This window comes from Callithrix jacchus, chromosome 15 (genome assembly GCF_049354715.1).
Source record: "Callithrix jacchus isolate 240 chromosome 15, calJac240_pri, whole genome shotgun sequence".
NCBI lineage: Eukaryota > Metazoa > Chordata > Mammalia > Primates > Cebidae > Callithrix > Callithrix jacchus.
The window spans coordinates 25,038,692-25,059,909 of NC_133516.1; the positions used below are offsets into that span (position 1 = coordinate 25,038,692).

Sequence of the window (21,218 nt, forward strand, 5' to 3'; positions counted from 1 at the left end):
GATGGGTGAATTGAGATTTTGATGCTGAAGAACTGAACAGTAACAAAAACGAATGAAAAAACAAATAACAGCTTCAGAGACCTATGGGATATGATCAAGTGTACCAACATAATGGGAATACATGAAAGATGGGAAAGAGAGAGAATGGAAGAAAGAATATTTCAATAAGTACTGGCCCAAAACTTCTAAAATTTGATGAAAACCATTAATCCAAGAAGCTCAATGAATTCCAAGTTGAATTAAAGAGATCTACAAGGTAAACACATTACAATCAAACTGTCTAAAGCCAAAGGCAGAATCTTGAAAGTAGCAAGAAGTGACTCATCATCCTCAATAAGATTAATGACTGATTTCTCATCAGAAACCATGGAGGTCAGAAGTGAAATAACATATTCAAAATTCTGAAAAGAAAAAAACTCTGTTGACTGTAACTCTATATGCAGCAAAACTGTCTTTGAAAATAAAGGAGAACTCAGGATATTTCCAGATAAACGAAAGCTGAAAGAGTTCATCTCTCAAAACCTGCCCTATAGGAAATACTAAAGAGAATCCTGCAGACTAAAATGAAAGAAAACTAGAGAGTAACTCAAATCTATGTGAAGAAATAAAGAGCATAAGTGAAGGCAACTACATAGGTAAATATAAAACAACATAAGGTATTATTTTATATGTCACTTTTTTTCTCCAATCTGATTTTAAAAACAACTGAATAAAGCAATAATTACAAATTAGATGTGCACACATTTTATAAAGATATAATTAACATGACACCACCACCACAAAGGGGGTAAAGAAGCTAGGTTCGTATAAAATGTTTGTTTGTTTGTTTGTTTTTAGAGGTAGCATGTCACTATTACCCACGCTGGAGTGCAGTGGCACAGTCATAGCTCTCTGCAGCCTCAAACTTACTCACTCAGGCAATCCTGCTGCATCAGCCTCCTGAGTAGCTGGGACTGCAGGTATGCACCACCACACCCAGCTAAATTTTTTTCTGTATTTTTTTAGAGATGAGGGTCTCACTATGTTGCCCAACCAGGCTTCAAACTGTTGTACTCAAGTGATGCTCCTGCTTCAGTCCTCTTGCCTGAGCCACTTGAGTCACTGGGATTAGAGTCTAGAGCCACCACCCATCTGGCTTTAAATTTTTACTTGTAATCCAAGATAACCACTAAGAAAATTACTGAAAAGTATCTGTAGTAAAAGAAATGACATGGGAATTAAAATGATACACTAGGAAATATCTATGTAATACAAAAAGAATGTAGTCATTTAGGAATAGAAAAAGAAAACACAAGACATAGAACACAGCTAATTGAAGTAAATTCTGCATTATCAGTAATTATGTTAAATATAAATGGATTAAGCACTCCAGTTAAAAGGTAAAAACATTGATAGAGTAGATTAAAAAACAATCCAACTATACTGGGTCTACAAGAGAGACGCTTTAGACTCAAAGACATAAAAAGGTTGAAAGTAAAAGGGTGGAAAAGATACATTACACAAAAGTAGCCAAAAGATACCTAGTGTAGCTATACTAATATCAAGTATACTTTAAGAAAAAATTATTACTAAAGGCAAGAGACATCTATAATATATATATGTCATTACATAGTCATATATATATATTTTATAGTTATATACTCTATAATTACCAGTACATCTCTAGAAAGACATAAGCTGTTGAAACTAACTCAAGAATAGAAAATTTTTAAAAATTTATAACAAGTTAAGGATATTGAATTAGTAATCAAAAACTTCCAAAACACAAAAATCCCAGACCAGATAGCTGCACTAGTACATTCTGCCAGACACTTAAAGAATTAGCACCAGTCATTCACAAACTCTTCCCCAAAAAGGAATAAGCATGAGGAATGCTTTCCAGCTCATTCTATATGGCCAATATTATCCTTATACTGAACCAAAGATATCACAAGAAGAAAAAATTACAAATCAATATCCCATATGAATATAGATATAAAAAGCAACAAAATAACAACCTGGATCTAGCAGCATGAAAAGGGATGAGATTCCATAACCAAATGGAATTTATTTAAGGAATGCTTGGTTAATTCAACATAGAAACATACTTACCAATCAAAGTAAGACACCGTCTTAACGGACATAAAGCACATGATATCTCAGTAGACACAGAAAAAGCAATTGTCATAAACCAGTAGGTTTTCATGATAAAAACACCGAATAAACTAGAAATAAAAGCAAACTTCATGAAAAAGGGTATCTCCAGACACCTGATAGCTGACATCATACTAAATGGTGAGAAACTGAAAGCTTTCCCTTTAAAATCAGGAACAAGACAAGGGTTTTTGCTCTTCCTACTTCTATTCAACATTGTCCTGGAGGTTCTAGGAATCAGGCAAGATTTAAAAGAAAAAAAGACTACCAGAATAAAAAGCAAGAAAACTATTTGTAGATGACATAATCTTGTTTAGAGAAAATCTTAAGAAAGACTGTCAAGGTAATAAACGAGTTCAGTAAAGTTGCAGGATAGAGAAAGAAAACATTTATAATAGTATCAAAAAGAATAAAATACTTAAGTATAAATTTAAGGAAGTGGATAAACAAAAGTGATATATCCGTTTTTAATGGATTGTAGTGGAGCATTATTTAGCCATAGTAAGGAATGCAGTACTGATATATGCTCCAAGGATGAACCTTGAAAATACGTTACGTGAAAGAAGCACAGATGGCGCATATTATATATCCCATTTATTTGAAATACATGAAATAGGTAAATTTGTACAGTCAGAAAGTAGATTCGTAGTTCCCAAGGATGAAGAGGAGACATAGGAGTGACTGTCAGTGGATAGAGTTTCTTTCTGGGGTGATGAAAATATTTTGCAATTAGGTGGTAATGATGGTTGCACAAACTTATGAATGTACTAAAAACCACTAAACTATACGCTTTAAAAATGTGAATTCTATGGTATGTGAATTATTTCTCAATTTTCAAAAATGTTGGTGCAAATAAAAAGACTATAAGGCTATTTATACAAATAGGTCTCTCAGTACTGGAATTCTTCTAAAATATCCTTAATAATGTATCTTTAATTGAAATGTTCAATGATAGTGTGGAAAGTCTTTAATATGTAGTTTTGTTCAACAGATTACACTCTTAAGCGGGTTTGGTGCACAAAAATAATTCATTAACATTTTTCATCTTTTCTACAATAATCTGTGAAAATTTATTTTTCCGTGTATTTCTTGCCTGGTTTGTTATCCCAGGAACTAGGAGGGTTTTCTTTATGCACTAAGTAGAACTATTTATACATTGTAGTGAGTTCTGCATAGCCATCATCAGCAAGAGATATTATGTAATTACCACATTGTTACATTAGTTTAGATTAGGGTTTTTAGGTCTTGGTTTTCATTCAAGGGTTTGGGATGGTGGGGGGGTGGCGGGGGGGTGGTGTTGGTGGTTGTGCTGGTTTGAGACAGTCTCTCTCTGTCACCCAGAGAAGCTTGCAATGGTGAGATCTCGGCCCACTGTAACCTCCGCCTCCTGGGTTCAAGTGATTCTTCTGGCTCAGCCTCCTGAGTAGCTGGGACTACCAGCATACCTGGCTAATTTCTGTATTTTTAGGAGAGCAGGTGTTCACCATGTTGGTCTCGAACTCCTGGCATCAAGAGACCCACCCATCTGAGCTTCCCAAAGTGCTGGGATAACAGGTGTAAGCCATCATGCTCAGCCTCAAGGGGCACATATTTTAGTTTAGTTGCATAATGGTTTCTTTTTAGATAATATAAAACACCAGATCTTTATGTGGTTAAAATGTTCTTTATGTATATTTATGATCCCAGGAATTTCTGGGCTCATAGTCAAATTTTTTAAAAGTGATATGTGATCTTTAACAGATTTTAGATTAGATCTCAACAAAACAAGTTTTTATATAAAAATTGCATGATGATCGTTCCTTTCCAGAAAATTTCAGTGAAGGTCCTGAACATGGCTGTATTCTATTCATTGGTGGTTCTCAACTTTTTTTAAATTCAGTATATCAAGTTTATTACATTCAAGTGTAATGCTTCCATTAATGTTGTCTTAAGTTTGTCTTGTGAAAACGGAACAATCTCTTAAGATAATGTACTGTACACACACACACACACACAATGTGTGTGTGTGTGTGTGTGTTTGTGTGTGCATACACAAAGTATTAGCAACCTTGCAGAAACAAGAATTAAGTTGCCCCTTCTTCTGGAATAGGATTGGTCACCTGCTGGTAGAATTGGATAATTACTTCACCCAAGGAAGCACTCTTTATTCAAAAAATAATTCCTGGTTCATTTAATTAGCATTCTAATCAAATCAGTCCTTGCAGTCTGAGCTATTTTAATATTTCTAAATAATAGCTTTTCTATTATACTGAAAGAATGGAAGCTTTAGTTTATACAGGAAGAAAAATAATTGGAACTGTGTTGAGCAATAGCCGTGAGAATGTGGCAGGAGGTGAGTGGATGCTACAAGCAAAATGAATTTCCCTCTCATTGCTTGAGTCTCTAGTAAAACAAAGTGTGCAAAATGGTGCCACTTGATTTTTCAGGTTCTCAAATTAAGGTAGTTTTTTGATGGATTGATACCCAGCCTTCTGAAGGGAAGTGTTTTGACTTTGCTCACTTGACTAAGCAAAGTGGTTTTAGTAAATAAAATTGCTTTGAATGATAATATTTTGTTTTACTATACAGTATATTTTTAATAAATCAGAATAAAAAAGAAACATTTTAGTGGTAAAGTTATTGCAACTAATTTTAATATATGCCTACTCAAGAATAGGCTATTGTGATTTCTAATCAAAGTGATTATTTTCTCCCAAATTAAGATTTGGTTCCATTTACAGGTAAATAGTGTTGACCTCAGAGCTGCCAGTCATGAGCAGGCAGCAGCTGCATTGAAAAATGCTGGCCAGGCTGTCACAATTGTTGCACAATATCGACCTGAAGGTAATAAAATTCTGTTGTCTATAGTTACTCTTATTTTAGTTTTTAAAATTCTTCCTCTTAAATATTGTTTAACTTCCAAGCTTAACTTCCTTTTTTGTGCTTTTTTCCAATTTGTTAATCTAGCATTTGTTTAGTCTGAACCTAGTTCCTTTTCCAGATGAAAAGTATTTTTTAATGATGTGGGAACTGGTATCCACAAGTTCTTTTGAGCATTGCATCATTATGTGGGTTAATTTGTTTATGTTTTTAATCTGTTCTGTAACTGAAGTCGTCATACCTTTTAATGTCCCTTTTACTACTTTATTGATCTGAAAAAAATAATAAAAACCATTAAGCAGAGATAATGCCCAAAAAACTTTAGGTCACCCAGATTTTTTCTAGCTTTTGAATTAAGTTATAATTATTAATATCAAGATTTAAGGCATGTTTCTAATAGCTGTTACTACTATTTAAAATAAAAGAGAAGAATGCCAAGTTTGGGGTATAATGTGTATCTAGGTAGTAAAATATCATTGATGTGACCTTATTAAGTTCCTAGGGGAAAAGGCGGGAATGGAAAATTTGATATCATGCCCTATTAAACATATGTAAGACTCCAGTGTACATCAACATAACCGCGTCTGCAATCACACCTCAGAGGAATTTAAAAAGCTTAAATACCCAAAAGAATTTATAGCCTATTTGTTGATGCTCATAAACAACATGATAAAGAAGGAAAAATGACGTAAGGAGCTAAATTAATAATTCTGTAATTTAGCAATTAATTATATTTATTATTCTTTTTTGGGGCAGGATTTATTTTTTTAATCTAGTATGTCTTTTAGCTGATCAAAGTAGCATGTTGAGCATTGCTTGGTATTTCTTAAGTATAGGAGTTTCTATCAATCTAGTAAAACCTTAGCCTTTTAGGCTCAGTAACTAAACAAGGGAAAATTGTTTAATTGGGAGTAAATTTCAAATATTAATTCACATCAACCAAACAAATAGGGACTAACATATGAAGTCAGAATGCCAACTCATTAATTTTTGTGAGAAACAAGTCTGCCAGTGGGACCCCACATACTTTTATCTTCTGGCCAACACACTCCCATCCAGTGGGTACACTATATGGAAGCCAAGTTACAGTCACTGGTTCTTTAGTATTACAGACAGCATCTCATTTATGTTTATAAGGAATGTAAACTTTTTAGATGTAATTAAGTGTAACTTAATATCTGCTCCTTAACCTCCCCAGAAAACACACAAAAACAGTAAGAAAAATGAAACATACACACATGTTCTTACCCATACAACTTCACTTCATATTAACTAAAACTAAGAAGATAGGTATAATACCTGGACAACCAAGTACAGGTAAAGACTCCTTCAGCAGCTGAGGTCTTGCGGAAGCCACATGGAAAGAGGGGAAGAGTTAAAATATGGAATGTTAAGAATGCTTTCTGGTGGCAGAATTTTAGGATATGGTATAAAATTGCACCTCTTAAAGGTGAGGGGCTCATTTCATAAGTATAAAAACGTGACCCTGTGTTTTTTATTGCAAGCCTCATGTGAAGTGGGGTGAACAGGCTGGAGCAGAAGCCACTCGTGGTTTGGTTTAGGAAAGCAGAGGACTCATATTTGGATAAAGCATCCTGTCTCTCTAGATCAGATAATGTGACAGTATTTGGGTTTTAAAAGCTGTAAAAATTTACTATGCATACATCTTTCCTGCACCCCTAGACTTTCTGGAAATAGCTAGTCTAACAAAATCTAGCAAAGTAATCAGTAATTATCTTTTTTTTTTTTGAGATGGAGTTTCACTCTCACCCAGGCTGGAGTGCAGTGGCACGATCTCGGCTCGCTGTAACTTCCGCTTCCCAGGTTCAAGTAATTCTCCTGCCTCAGCCTCCCGAGTAGCTGGGATTACAGGCACCTGCCACCACACCCCGCTTATTTTTGTATTTTGGATAGAGACAGGGTTTCACCATGTTGGCTAGTCTCCTGACCTCAGGTGATCCGCCTGCTTTGGCCTCCAAAAATGCTGGTATTACAGGCATGAGCCACTGCGCCCAACCCCAGTAATAAGTAATTTAAAAGTTGCCTTACATTCATACAAAGATAAGAGGTGGGGAAAAGCATCAAAGCTTAGTAGATTAGCTACACGTACACACAACACACGTTGTAGATTAGCTACGTGTACACACAACACAAAAACCTTAACACAAATCAGATGAAAATTTAACCTTAATGTTTTGCAGTTTATGCATTCACTTTGAAAGAAGACCGCAAAGTAGAAATATAAGAACTATAGGAAAAGATGAGTCAATAACCAAAAGAAATTAACTTTGAGCTGGCGGAACCTAGGAGAGAAGAAAGCAAACGCGAGTTAGTGAAATTAGACCACAAACACGGAGTCACTGCAGAAAACTCAGCAGGAAACATTAGAAGATAAAATAGAAAAAGTAAACAAAATGAAACAGAAATAGTGAGTCTGAGAAGACTAGAAGGAAAATGTTAGCAATAGAAGATAGAGGATATTACTGTAATATCCTCTAACAGGTCTCCTAACTTTCCATACTGTATATATAATTCGACTTTCTGATTTTAAGGAAAAGAATGAATGTCTTAACTTATAATTCAGTCAATTCAAGAAAACTTTCCTGAAGTAAAAAGAAATCAATTTTTATATTAAAAGGGTACAGCATAATACAAGGAAAATTGACTCAGAATGGCCAAAATTCAGACATATTCTTGTTAATGTTAAGAAAGAATTTGGGGGGACCCAGGCAAAAATAACAAGTCATGATAGAGTAGTGAAAATTGGTTGATAGTAAATAAAAGACTACTCTAATGCTTAGTGAGCACAGAACAGAACAAAAAGTTAATTCACTTGTAATCCCAGCACTTTGGGAGACTGAGGCAGAAGGATTGCTTGAGCTCCGGACTTCAGCACCAGCCTGAACAACAAAGTGAGACCCCATCTCTACAAAAAAATTAAAAATTAGCCAGGCATGGTGGAACATTCCTGTGATCCCAGCTACACAGGAAGCTGTGGCTGGAGGATCACTTGAGACCAGGAGATCAGGGCTGCAGTAAGCCGTGATCATGCCACTGCACTCCAGCCTGGGCAGCAGGGAGACCCTGTCTCAAAAAATATATATATTAATTTTTATTATTGTAATAGTTAGTGACCCTTAAATAAGGTTAATTTATCCACATATGCACTAAATATACTTTGCACTGATAGTTAACAAGGATGGGCTACTCTTATCCTAGGTTAGTAATTGAATGGGCCCAGGAATTTCTCTCCCAGATTGTCTTAACAATGTGCTTCTATTGTTTGTTTGCTTGTTCCTTCTTTATTCTTTGTTTTTTGCTTGTTTTTGTGATTTCTGTACTTTTCTTTTGTATGACCCTTTCCAGATGATACTCTTTTTCTTTAATTGTATTCAGTACTTTCACCTATTCTAGTATAGATGAACCCATTTTTGTATCAAAGTGAGTTTGCATTCTTTGATTATTCAGATAGCTACTGTTTAGTAAATATCGTCTGTTTCAAGGGTTAAACCCTTATGTTGATTACTCTCATATGTGTGTCTTACTTCCAGACATCTCTTGAACACCACACTTACGTGTCCTATTTGATTTCTTCAGCTGTATTTCTCAATGATAATGTTTCAAATTTAATGTTTATGACACTTAATTTTTTTTTTTTTTTTTTTTTTTTTACTATTTCACTAAATGGCATCTCCATTCATGCTTAAGCCAGAAGTTCAGGAATCATGCCTGACTCCCTCCCCATTCACAACGTCCCAGTCACAGCCACTAGTCTAGCCAAAGGCACTATCATCCCTTACCTGAATTACTGTAATATACTCTAACAGGTCTCCTAACTTCTTAATTTTCTCCAATCCATTCCCTATTCCTCAGCCAAAATGGTCTTTTTAAATACAAAGATTTGGGTTGAAGCATTCCCCATTTAAAAAGTACCCATTATACTCTTAATAAAATCCAAATCCTTTAATAGGCCTGCAAAGTTCTTTGTAATTATCACAGCACAGCACACATGATTTTACATCATGCCCTCCAGTCTTTCCTTTTCTCCTTAAGCTCTAACCATACAGGCCTTTTTTCAAACCCTTGACTATACCAGATTATTTCCTAATTCTCTGTTCATTCTCTTCTTTCTTAGAATATTCTTTTCCTCTGTTCTTTCAATGGCTAGTCTATTAGTCCTGTTCTCATGCTTCTATAAGGATGTGCCTGAGACTGGGTAATTTATAAAGGAAAGAGGTTTAATTGATTCACAGTTCCACAGTGCTAGGGAAGCCTCAGGAAACTTATAACCGTGGCGGAAGGGAAAGTAAACGTGTCCTTCACAAGGCAGTGGGAGAGAGAAGAATAAGAACCAAGTGAAGGGGGAAGCCCTTGTCAAGCCATCAGATCTCATGAGAACTTACTATCACTAGAATAGCATGGGGGAATCCACCCTCATGATTCATTACCTCCCATTATGACCCTCCCACAATATGTGGGGATTATGGGAACTACAATTCAAGATGAGATTTGGGTGGGGACACAGCCAAACCATATCAGCTAGTTCCTTCTCATAGCACTGATATTTTCACTTTATAACAGTTACACAGTTTATAGTTATATGTTTATTTAGATGTCTATTTATTATGTAAGGCTTTCTGTATCCTCATAAAATAGATAGCAATATCCCTATTTACAGATGATGAAGTAGACTCAGATAACAAAGCTAGTAATAGCTAAGATTCATACCTAGGTCTGTTGCCTTCAAAGTCTAGATAGTTTTCACTGGGAATATCTTGATGAGTGCTTAGTCTGGCGAAGTGATGTATGCTGTATTCCTTTACCATGGCTATGGTACTATTGCCTAATGAAGACTAAGTAAGTACCAGCATTGCACAGAAGACAGACATTGCCTTAGAAATTTAAAAGGAGGGAGATTATATTGCTTGGCATGATAAAAGTTACCATAAAGTGGGATTGAAGTTTAACTGGGAACCTAAGAATGGATAGGATTTAGGTGAGCAGAGAGAAAAAAATAACATCATAGGTGAAGAATAACAGAGACCAAAGATAGGAGAGTTAAAATTTTAAAGTATGTTTTGGGTACTTTAAAAATTTGCCTGTCCTCCTTGCTGTGTTGTTGCTTATATCTGCTTATTAATCAGTGACACTACAGCTTCATATTTTGTTTTAATGTTATATATTTTAACATGTATTTTTGTTGTACAGCACATTTTAAAAAAATTTTAGATTACCAAAGTGTAAGAACTATGAGGGCCAAGGATAGAAGTTGAAGAGTCAAATTTTCTTTCTCAGCTGACTGTTATTTTAAGAAGTACAAAAGGAGTCACCTAACACTCTGATAATCATCATCTTGCACTTAGTGTCTTTCCTAAAGGCTTGGGATTCTCTGCTTTATTGATAATCTTACGTACATACAGACAAAGAGACAAAGGTAAGCTTTTGGTAGAATTAAGTTTTTATCTTTTAGGATCTATGGCTTGCTTATTAGTCTTCCATAAAAGTACTGTTAGGGGTTTTTCAGCTTGTATACTTTGAACTTTCTTGACTTGGATTCTAAATATGAGGAAAAATAATCTCTACAAGATATTTGAAGGAACATTATCTTCCAACTCCTGTCAGTTTTATTAATTCCAAAGGAAAGGAATAATTCATTTTGGGGGGGGGTCTCTATTGTGTTAATCATTTTGAAGGATAGTTATCAGAAATTAGCTGGACGTGCTGGCTCACACTTATAATCCCAGCGCTTTGGGAGGCCTAGGTAGGAGGATTCCTTGAGCTAAGGAGTTAGAAACTAGTCTGGGCAACATAGCAAGATCTCATCTCTACCATAACTTTTTAAAAAGTTTTTTAATTAGCCAGGTGTGGTAGTGCACACCCATAGTCCTAGTTGAGGCAAGAGAATTGTTGTGATCGCACCACTGTACTCCAGCCTTGGCAACAGAGTGAGACCTCATCTCAAAATAAAAATTTTTTAAAAAGAAAGAAATTAAACATGGGAACTGGAAATGTAATACAGTGCTCATTTTGGACTCCATATCCAGACATTACAAAATTGTAACAGATGCTTCCTAGTCTATAGTTTAAGAATCTCTTATGATAGAATATAATGATAAAACTGTATGCCATGCATGGTACTAACCATGTTACATTTATTAGCTCCTTTAATTCCCAAGATAATTCTATAAGCACTGTTATCCCCATTTTATATTATAGTTGAAGAAGCTCTGCCATAAAGAGACTAATTTGCTGGTTACACAACTGTTAAATGGTTAAGATTTCTTCTAGCCCCTTTTAAGGGAAGAAAACCTTTTCCTCCATCCTTGTGTGTTCAGTAGTGGGCCTGTGAATGAAACTCACAGATTAACATAAAAAAAAAAGGATTTCTTTTATATGGATGCAGGAGGCAACAAAAGAAATATGGTAGCTAACTTGCGGGATAAGGTTAAAGGCTTGTTTACCTAATTTAGTAGGGAAAAGGGAGAGGGAGAAACAGCTTTTATTGGAAAAACACATTTCTTTAGGAAAGACAAACAAGTTTTTAGGAGAAGAAATGGGGGATAAGGTTGGCGATAACATTTGTCTAAACTGGTATGAGTGGTCTTTCCGTTCCTCAGGGCCGTCCAGCTCCTCAGAGAGGGCATTTATGGTAACATCATTTCTCAGAAGTTACACCTTTTAGTCAGATTAGAGAAACTCCAAGAAGGCTGTTTTTTTTCCTGCATCTGTTGAATCTCACGTATCTTCAGCTTAAATAATCTTTGTGGCAAGTCTGGGGTTCTGGGTGGGTCTCCATACCCTGTTCTCACTCTTTCAACTACACACTAAACTCTGAGAATCTCTAACCTCATATATTTAATCTTACTGGTCCTCAAGACTACTAGGCCAACTTTCAGACCTCAAATCTCAGTCTTTTGTTCAGAAAACATTAATTCTATTGTAATAATACTATAAAAGAAATAAAGTGGAAAGAATTAAATTCAATATTTAAGTTAAACTTATTTTCTCTTTCCCATTGGTTAGGTCTAAAATTTGGAGGTATTTTATTTTCACAAGGAAAAAAACTGTTTGGTATTATAACCCTATTTTGCAAGTGACTGAAGTCTGGAAAGTTTAGGCCATAGTCACTTAACTTTTCTGAGCGTCAAAGCTTTGAGTTGAATCTTGAGTTACAGAGGTAGATTTCTAACACCCAGACTTTATTTCCATTATTCTTATACCAACCAAGAGAGAAGAGGTGGAGACAATCTGGGGAGATTACATTGGACTACTGGCATTTATTTGCAGGCATTTGTCATTTCTTATCACCATTTTCAGTACTAGATAGGTAATCAAAATGTGTTTCAGTCTCCTACTTTCCCACTTTCCTTGCTATCTGTTTCTACACTCCTTTGCTACAGTTGACCCTTGAACAACAGGTTTGAACTGTGAGTATCCACTTACATGCATGTGCTTTTCAACCAAACTGGGATCAAAAATGCCGTATGCCTTCCTATATGAAGGGGGCTGACTTTTATTGTCAGACTCCACGAGGACTACTGTTAGACTTTAATATGCGTGGATTTTGGTATACATGGGATTCTGGAACTAATCCTCTGAATATACTAGAGAGCTACTGTACTTAAAACAACTAACTTGCCATCTTAAAAATTTTCCCTTTTTCTTTTCTAGGGTAATTATAGTATCCATTCTCTGAGAGTTGTTTCTCTTGGGTTTAAGATCTGTATTTAATTAATATATTTTATTATAGTTATAAATGAATGTTTTTGTTTGTAGGGATTACATGTTAAGAAGAGATTGAGAAAGTCCAGTTTCCTCTAGTGTGGGGGTGAAAACAGAGGTTAAAATTTGAAAGGGGAAATCAAATTAAAAAATCAGCTTTTAAATCTCTCTCCTTGTATAGGCATACATATATTAATTAATTTGTAGGCAGCAGTTCAGATATTCCCTAATGATTCATGACAAGAAATATGGTTTGATACAGAAATTTTTGAGATGTTGAATGGAGAAAACTATGTAAAATTATAGCTTTGCTGAGTTTTGATATGATTTCTAGGAGAGGGATGTCAATGACTTAACCGAAAAAAGGGATGAAACTCTTCCATTGGAATAAAAATATAAGAAAATTAGTGTGGTGGTTAAAGCCTATAATCCCAACACTTTAGGTGGCCAAGGCAGGAGGATCACTTGAGCCTAAGAGTTCAAGACCCCCTGGGTTACATAGGACACCCTGTCACTACAAATAATTTTTAAAAATGACCTCATAGTAGTGTGTGCCTGTAGGCTCAGCCACTTGGGAGGCTAAGGTAGGAAGATTGCTTGAGCCCAGGAGGTCAAAGCTACTATGAGCCATGATCATGATACTGCAACTCCAGCCTGGATGACAGAGCAAGATTCTGTCTCAAAAAAAAAAAAAGAAAGAAAGAAAAAAATATGTTGGTAGGGCTACTTTTAAAAATATATACAGGATGGGTAAAATATGGAGATTAGGCTGGGTGCAGTGGCTCACACCTGTAATCGCAGCACTTTGGGAGGCCAAGGTGGGCAGATCACGAGGACAAGAGTTCAAGACCAGCCTGGCCAGCATGGTAGAACCCCGTCTTTACTAAAAATACAAAAATTAGCTACTTGGTAGGCTGAGGCAGAGAATCGCTTGAACCTGGGAGGTGGAAGTTGCAGTGAACTGAGATCATACCACTGCACTCCAGCCTGGGCAGCAAGAGCAAAACTTCATCTCAAAATAAATACATACATACATACATACATACATACATACATACATACATACGGGTTGGGGGAGATTGATAGGACTAAAAGTATCGATTGATTTGAAACAAAAGGAAAAGGTAGGAATCTTAACTGGGTAAATGAAATGGAAGGTTTAAAGGAAAAGCAACTTTGAGGACAATGTTGAAGTATGTTTTGAACATATAAAAAGGTGGCTGGCCAACATGACAAAACTCTGTCTTATAAAAATACAGAAGAAAATTAGCTGGATGTGGTGGTACAAGTCTGTCATCCCAGCTGCTGGGGAGGCTGAGGCACAAGAATCACTTCAACTAGGGAGGTAGAGGCTGCAGTAAGCCAAAATCGCACCACTGCTCTCCAGCCTGAGCAAAAGAGTGAGACCGTTTTGGGAGGGAAAAAAAGGCTAAGCAAAGACTCTAAATATGAAGATCTGAATACAGTGAACAATGTAAATCACAAATTTAAGAAATTACTGGAAATTGACTTAGCTCTTTAGTATCTTAAATGTTGAATATCTGAGACTATGTTAACTGCTTTGTAGTAACTTAGTTATTAAGAAAGAATATTTTTCTGCATCACTCTAAAAAGTAATGTGTTCTTTTTTACAGAAAGTTTTTAAATTTCTAAAATGTAGACTATTTTAAATTACTAGGACTTCTATTATCAGATCAGCAAAATTGCTATTATAAACTAATAATGCTACATGAAATGTAATAAACCTCTTATTTAAAAAGCGTTGCAGAGCTGTTAAGGCAGTAAGGAATTAACAAGCAAAAAGTAAAGGGAAATTAGGAACTCAGGGCTAAGGAAGCACAGAAGTCTCTTTTGTTTCAAGAGCAGAGGTGTACTGGCTTACGAGAGCCAGTTCAATTTTCAGAAATTTTGCAAACTAAAACATAGCCTTTATTAAAAGTAAAATTATACAAATGTACACATAAATTATATTTAAAATAGTAAAATATTAAAAAACAAAAATAATAAACATTGGAAAGTCATCACTTCCTAGTTGTTTTTTAGGAAGTAAATTCATAGAAACATAAACCAGTGAGACTAATGGAAAATACAAAAAGAGATAGTAGATTTAAAGCTGAATTGCCCAGAACTCCTCTCCCTCAAAAAAAAAAAATTAGGAAAGCAAAACCAAAATTTGTTTAAAATGTACAATAAAACTAGATGAAATGATGAAAGATATCCTGTGTACCACAAATATAAACTGATGTAAACAACGTATCAGCTATAAGACCATCTGATATCAGCATCTATGCAAGGGATGTGGATATTTGAAACAACAGGAGAAGCCCAGTGCTAACCAGTATTCACGAGAAAATGCTGTGGGACAATTTGAGAACACCAGGTGAACTATAGGAGATTTTGTATAGCTATAGATTGCCGCATGTTGAGTGTAAGTAATCTACAGTAAGAAATGAAGGGGCTAGAGCAGTCTGGGCCCTATGACACAGTTCACCAGCTCTAACTCCCTTTCCATTTAAAGCCTCACACTATGGAAGAACTGCTGGGAATAAAACCCAAATAGAATAGGATAGGGATAATAGGGCCAAAGTTTCAAAATAGAAGGACCAGATTTGCAGGGGTGAGTAGCTTCAGGAAATCTCACAGTCCGAGATCATGTCTTTAAACACGTGAAAGAAACAACAAAATAGAGAGGTCTAGAGCTGTGAAGTTAGAAAACCTATCTTGACTCGTAACTTCTGTGGAAAGTTGGGGAAAACTAATTTCATGTAAAAATGAGCAATAGGAAAAGATCATGATTAAATCCCATGGAAACCTAATTGAAAAGTGAAAATAAGGATTAGAGTAATACCTCCACAGACTTAAAACGACCAGAAAGACATAATTTATGAAACTAATATAAACTAAAATTAGTATTTCAAAACAAGTTAAAGAAAAATGGTAGACTATGTGGAAGAACAACATCAATAAATGGATAGAACTCAGAAAATTATTAGAAATAAAGACATTGTTTTAAAGACTAAATTTAACTGGAAGAGACATGCTATTTCCTTAAAGCAAGAAGGTGAAAAAGAAGAAAAAATTTTAAAGCAAAAGTAGCTATTATCTTTCTACAACTTGATCAGTTTAGTCCTAAAGCCATTAGGTAGAGCAGAGCAAAATAGTTTAATGTACACCTCAGGGCTGGTGAGGTTTAGGAGAGCTTTGGTGGCCTGTTGGACTTACCCATGAGGATGGCTTCCATGCAAGGTAATGCCTAGGTTTCAGGAGTCAGAGCCTGAGGCCTGGTGAGGAAAGCACATATGGAAATGCTCAGCACCCAGTCAGGGAAGTGGATGATTGATCAAATTGAGATTGACAAAATTAATATATGTGTTAGGTTATTGTTATTCATAATTTTCACTATTGAGAAGAGAGTTACAGATATGGAAAGGAAAAAAACTTAAATTTGAATCCTATAATGCTGGATTAGAATTGAAGAAACTGGTTTGAAGGGGTGGTTTTCCATTGATAGAGATGCAAACATAAATATCTATATCTGTGCGTATGTATCTGTGTGTATGTTATTTTTCCTGGGTCTGCCCATGGAGAGGGCTTGAGCCTAGTGCCACCCCAATAGCAATGAGCACCTACCATCCAGATCTTGCCTTGAAAATATTCCCCACTGAAATTACTAAGGCTTTTTTGTCAAATGGCAGATTCCCCAGAAGTCAGGCAAAGAAAATGCTAGATTGCTCTGTAATATCCTCTGCCAGAAAGCAAGAAAGTACTCGAGGAATGATGGAGACAGGGCAAATGGACACAGAATCTAACTTCAAGAGACTCTTACTGGCCAAATCAGGAACAATTTCAACCTTCAATTGGTGATAATAATGGCTGATTATAACCCACTGAATAAAGTAGGAAATGAGTTTTTACTAATATAAGTAAATGAATTAATTGAAAGTTGGATGAGAATGGAGAACTGTAAACAGTTTCAGTAACTTATTTGCAAAAGGGAAAAGTAACTTTATAGTGGAGAAACCTCGCAGACACAATTTTAATCAAGTGATTAAAGTTAATAACGTTGGTAATGGGACAAATCAAAATTGTGTACCACCTGATACAGGTGTATTGGGTAGAACATAACGTCTGTGATATTCCTGCCACAGTTGGATAACCTCAGTTTAATTGTATGGAAACTTACGGCAAACCAAAATTGAGAGATGTTCTGCAAAACAGTTGACTTGTAATCTCTAACAGTATTAAGATCTCAAAGTCAAGAAAAGACTGAGAAACTGCTGTGACTCAAAGCGACTAAAAAGATATGACAACTAAATGCAACAAATGATTTTGAATTGCATCCTTTTTCTATAAAGAACATTATTGGTGACTCTTCATTAGGATCTGAGCATTAGATGGTAGTAATGTATTAATGTTACTTTGATTTTGATGGTTTTGTAGTTATATAGGAAAATATTTGTAGGAAATACTGAAGTATTTAGAGGTGATGAGACATCAAGAAGGCAAATTGCTGTCAGGTGGTTCAGGAAAAACAGTTTATGACTGCTTTAGTCTTTAAAAAAATATTAGAAGAAAGAAACAAAAGATTTGAAAGTGGCAGATACAAAAGGTAGGCAAAGAATATTCAACATGCACATAATGGGAGTCTCCTAGGAAGAAATCCAAAACAATGCTAGAAAAATACATAAATGAAATCTGTTCTAAAATTTTAAAAAGTTGTTTCAAATTGAAACAGACTACAGAGCAAAATGCCATACAAACAACTACAGAGCAAAACGCCATAATAAAATTATTAGAATTTAAAGGAAAATATCTCTGGAATTCCGCTCCCCCTCCCCCACCAAGAAAACTGAAGAAAATTCGGTTGTTCTCAATGTATAGAAGACAATGGAGTGAACATACTCAAAGAATCAAAGAAAGAAACTGAATCAAACAGACTTTCACATATAAAGGCTGGAATCAAATGTATCAACAAAGAATTAGAGTGTTAATGTTTGTATAAACACTTCCTGGGGAGAGAGAACAAACTTCGGACATCCAAAATAATAGGAGTGATACTGACATAAGGACTAGTATTAGCATTAATGAAGATGATTATAAGGAAGAGAGTGTATAATATGAAAAGGCTATGTGGTCTGACAATTTTGATATGGTACAGTTTTTAGAAGAAAATGAGGGCAGAATTTGAAGATAATGTGAAAACAGAATAAGCTTCCTAGTTGCTTTAAAGCAATTTAACTGATTGCTTTAAAGCTTCTTAACTGGATATAAAAGGATAATATTTCCAGCCAGATCTGGGATGATTGCTTGTAGGAGGAGACCAAAAGACAAAAGCCAAACAAAAGTTTGACATTAGAACAAAAGGACAAATGTGTCTGATTTTTTATGCACACACACTTAAAAGAACAAATAAACCGTATAGTGAGGCTGTGCTCCAGTTACTGCTGCTTCATAAGATACTACCCGAAGCTTAACAGATTATAACACCCTTTTAATAGATTTTGTAAGTTAGGAATTCAGGCAGGATTTTGGTGAGATGGTTCTTGTTTTCCTTCTGTCATCAACTGAGGTCACTTAGTGGGACTTAGGTGGTGACGGAGCGGCTTTGGAGGGCCCAGTTTGGCTTTGCTCCCTTTGCCTTATGCATTGGTGGTGCTGGCTGGAAGTTTGGGCTAAGAGCACCATCATGTGACCTCTGCAGTATGGTGGTTTTAGAGTAGTTAGTCTTGTTACATGGTATCTGAACAAGCATTACAGAAGTGTTATGGAAGCTTCATAGCCTCTTCTAATCTGACTTTGAAAGTCACACAGGATTACTTCACATTTTTTGGTATACAAATGACTCAAAGCACTAACCCAAATTCCAGGAGAGGCAAATTAGATTCTGCTCTTGATGAGGAAATGGCATGGTCACAGTATACAAGAGCATGTGGGATGTGGGCATCTTTGGAAAATATAATCTGCCACTGGTTTATTTATGTTAAAAGCTTGAATAAATAAGACAGGATAGTAAGAATAGAGCTGAGATTAAACAATTTGAATCATTTCAGAAGTTAGCTCATCAAAGCAAACAATTTCTAGGCTTCCTAATAAAGCATAATTTAACCCTATGCAATATATATGAATCATACTTATGACAAAGAAGTAAAGGTTAAAAACGAAGGACTACATACAGCTGTTAAAAAAAAAAGCATGAATGACATCTGTATATATTATTGTGCAGTGATCTGGATATACTTACTATTAACTAAAAAAAACAAAGCAGAGAAATATGTATTCTACTGTTTTAAGAAAGAAGAGAAATGTTGGCCAGGCGCAGTGGCACGCATCTGTAATCCCAACACTTTAGGAGGCTGAGGCAGGCAGACCACAGATCAGGAGTTCCAGACCATCCTGGCCAACATGGTGAAACCCCATCTCTACTAAAAATACAGAAATTAGCTGGGCATGGAGGCATGCGCCAGTAGTCCAGTAGAATCACTTGAACCCAGGAGGCGCAGATTGCAGTGAGCCAAGATCATGCCACTGTACTCCAGCCTGGTAACAGAGCGAGACTCCGTCTCAAAAGAAATGTATCTGTTTGTGTGTGTGTGTGTGTGTGTGTGTGTGTGTGTGTGTGTATATGCATATATATATATATACACACACAGATATAAAATATGGAATAAATGTATTTGCATGTTTGTGTATATCTTTATATTGTTAAAAATGGAAAAATAAGCCTTTCTTTAAATGTTTACATATAAGGATCAGGACGGAATGGGATGAGAAAAAGGGATAGAAGCTGGACTTTTTAAACATCTGTGTTTTACAGATTTGACTGTGGAGTTATTTTACCTACTTATAAAATCCATGGAAAATTTTAAAGGCAAATTGAAGTTGAAAATAGAGTACAAATGAATCTAAATGTGTATCCACTTGGCAACAGTAATACTTAGGAAGGAACTATTCCAAGTAATTTTAAAATGGTAATTGGCCAGGTACAGTGGTTCACACCTGTGACCCAGGGCTGTGAGAGGCCATAACCAGAGGATTGCTTGAGGCCAGGAGTTCGAGACTAGCCTGGACAACATAGCAAGATGTCATCTGTACCAAAAATATTCTTTAAAAATTAGCCAAGCATGTTCGTGCACACTATGGTCTCAGCAGCTTGGAAGGCTGAGGCGGGATTGCTTGAGCCCAGGAGCTCAAGGCTGCAGTGACCTATGATTGTGCCACTGCAGTCCAGTCTGGGCAACAAAGCAGGACCCTGTTTTTAAAAATAAGAAAAAAATAATTCAACTGTATATCTCTAGCAATAGCCTAAGGATAAAAAAACTACAGGAAATAGTTAACTGTTTACAGTAATCAAAACATGATATCACAGTGGTAGTGTTAGTGGTATAATTCACTGTTGCTAATATAATATTGGATAAAACAAGTAAGTCATTATGCGATACTTTTATTCTGCTCTCTCCACTATCTTGAGAACCAGAATTATTCATATCCAGCAAAGCAGATACAACACTGAAATAGAAGAGATTAAGCAAAAACCCAGTGGTCCTAGTTTTTCTAAACTTATGATGTACTTACGCATTTTTATTAACATCTCCATCAATCTGTAATTTAACTATGTCTGCACGTACTAAAGACAAGTTGCCATGGATTGGTAATTATTGAATTATAATGGATACATTCTACTATTAAGGCTATTTATGTTTTTATTTTGTTTTATTATATTTTTGAAAGGATAGTAAAGTATTTCATTAGATATTAATGTGGAATTTTAAATGTTTCTAAGCTTGTTGATGAATTGTTACTTCAATAGAGCTTATTATCCATAAAACAAACTTGAGGATTATGGTAGAAGGAAGAGTAACTCAGCAGTAATCATGCTTATTACTCTTACTCTGTCATCTTAATCTGTACAAACTCCCAGAGAAGTTGTTTGTTGTAAGACAGGCTTTATAAGAAACTCAGATTTGATATGACCTAATTGTCTGCAATTTGTTTGTTATAAATAGAGGGGTTAAAAAAAAACATGTTTATAACCATGTGACTGCAATATTTTTGAAAAAGTGCTGCTTAAACTTTTGTTAACAGGTTATTAATAGACTTAACAGTTTTAAATATATAGTTTAAAATCATCCATCTTCAAAATCACATTTTTGTATTTTAAATGAAAATATTCATGAATGTCACTTCAGACTGTTTTTGTGTCTTTTGAATTTTGACAATTTATAAATTATAAAATGAGTTAAAATAAATTTCATTTGTGAGTTGTTAAGGCATATTTTTCCCTTTAATGTTGACCCTGCACAAGTTCTGTATTTAAGTATATAAAATGAACTGATTGTCTCAAGGGGGAAAAGTCAATAATTAAAGCATCTAGTATATTAATTATTATTGCAGATTTCTTTTTTAACATAAAAATTAGAATATATCCTGATTTTTTAAATTTACACTTACATTCAACAGTAATATAAGATTATTGCTGTCTGCTGCATGGAAATTGTCATTTAATT

At 35.3% G+C, this 21,218-nt stretch overlaps 1 protein-coding gene across 50 annotated transcripts in view; it reads left to right on the top strand.

Moving 5' to 3' along the window:
• Nucleotides 1-21,218, top strand: part of DLG1 (discs large MAGUK scaffold protein 1) — a 306,584-nt gene that overhangs the window by 238,385 nt on the left and 46,981 nt on the right. For all 50 annotated transcript variants that reach the window (XM_078350557.1, XM_008981435.5, XM_078350559.1 and 47 more), the window contains one exon: nt 4,854-4,956. In XM_078350557.1, the coding sequence (XP_078206683.1) occupies nt 4,854-4,956 (103 nt within the window). The remainder of the gene's footprint in view (nt 1-4,853; nt 4,957-21,218) is intronic.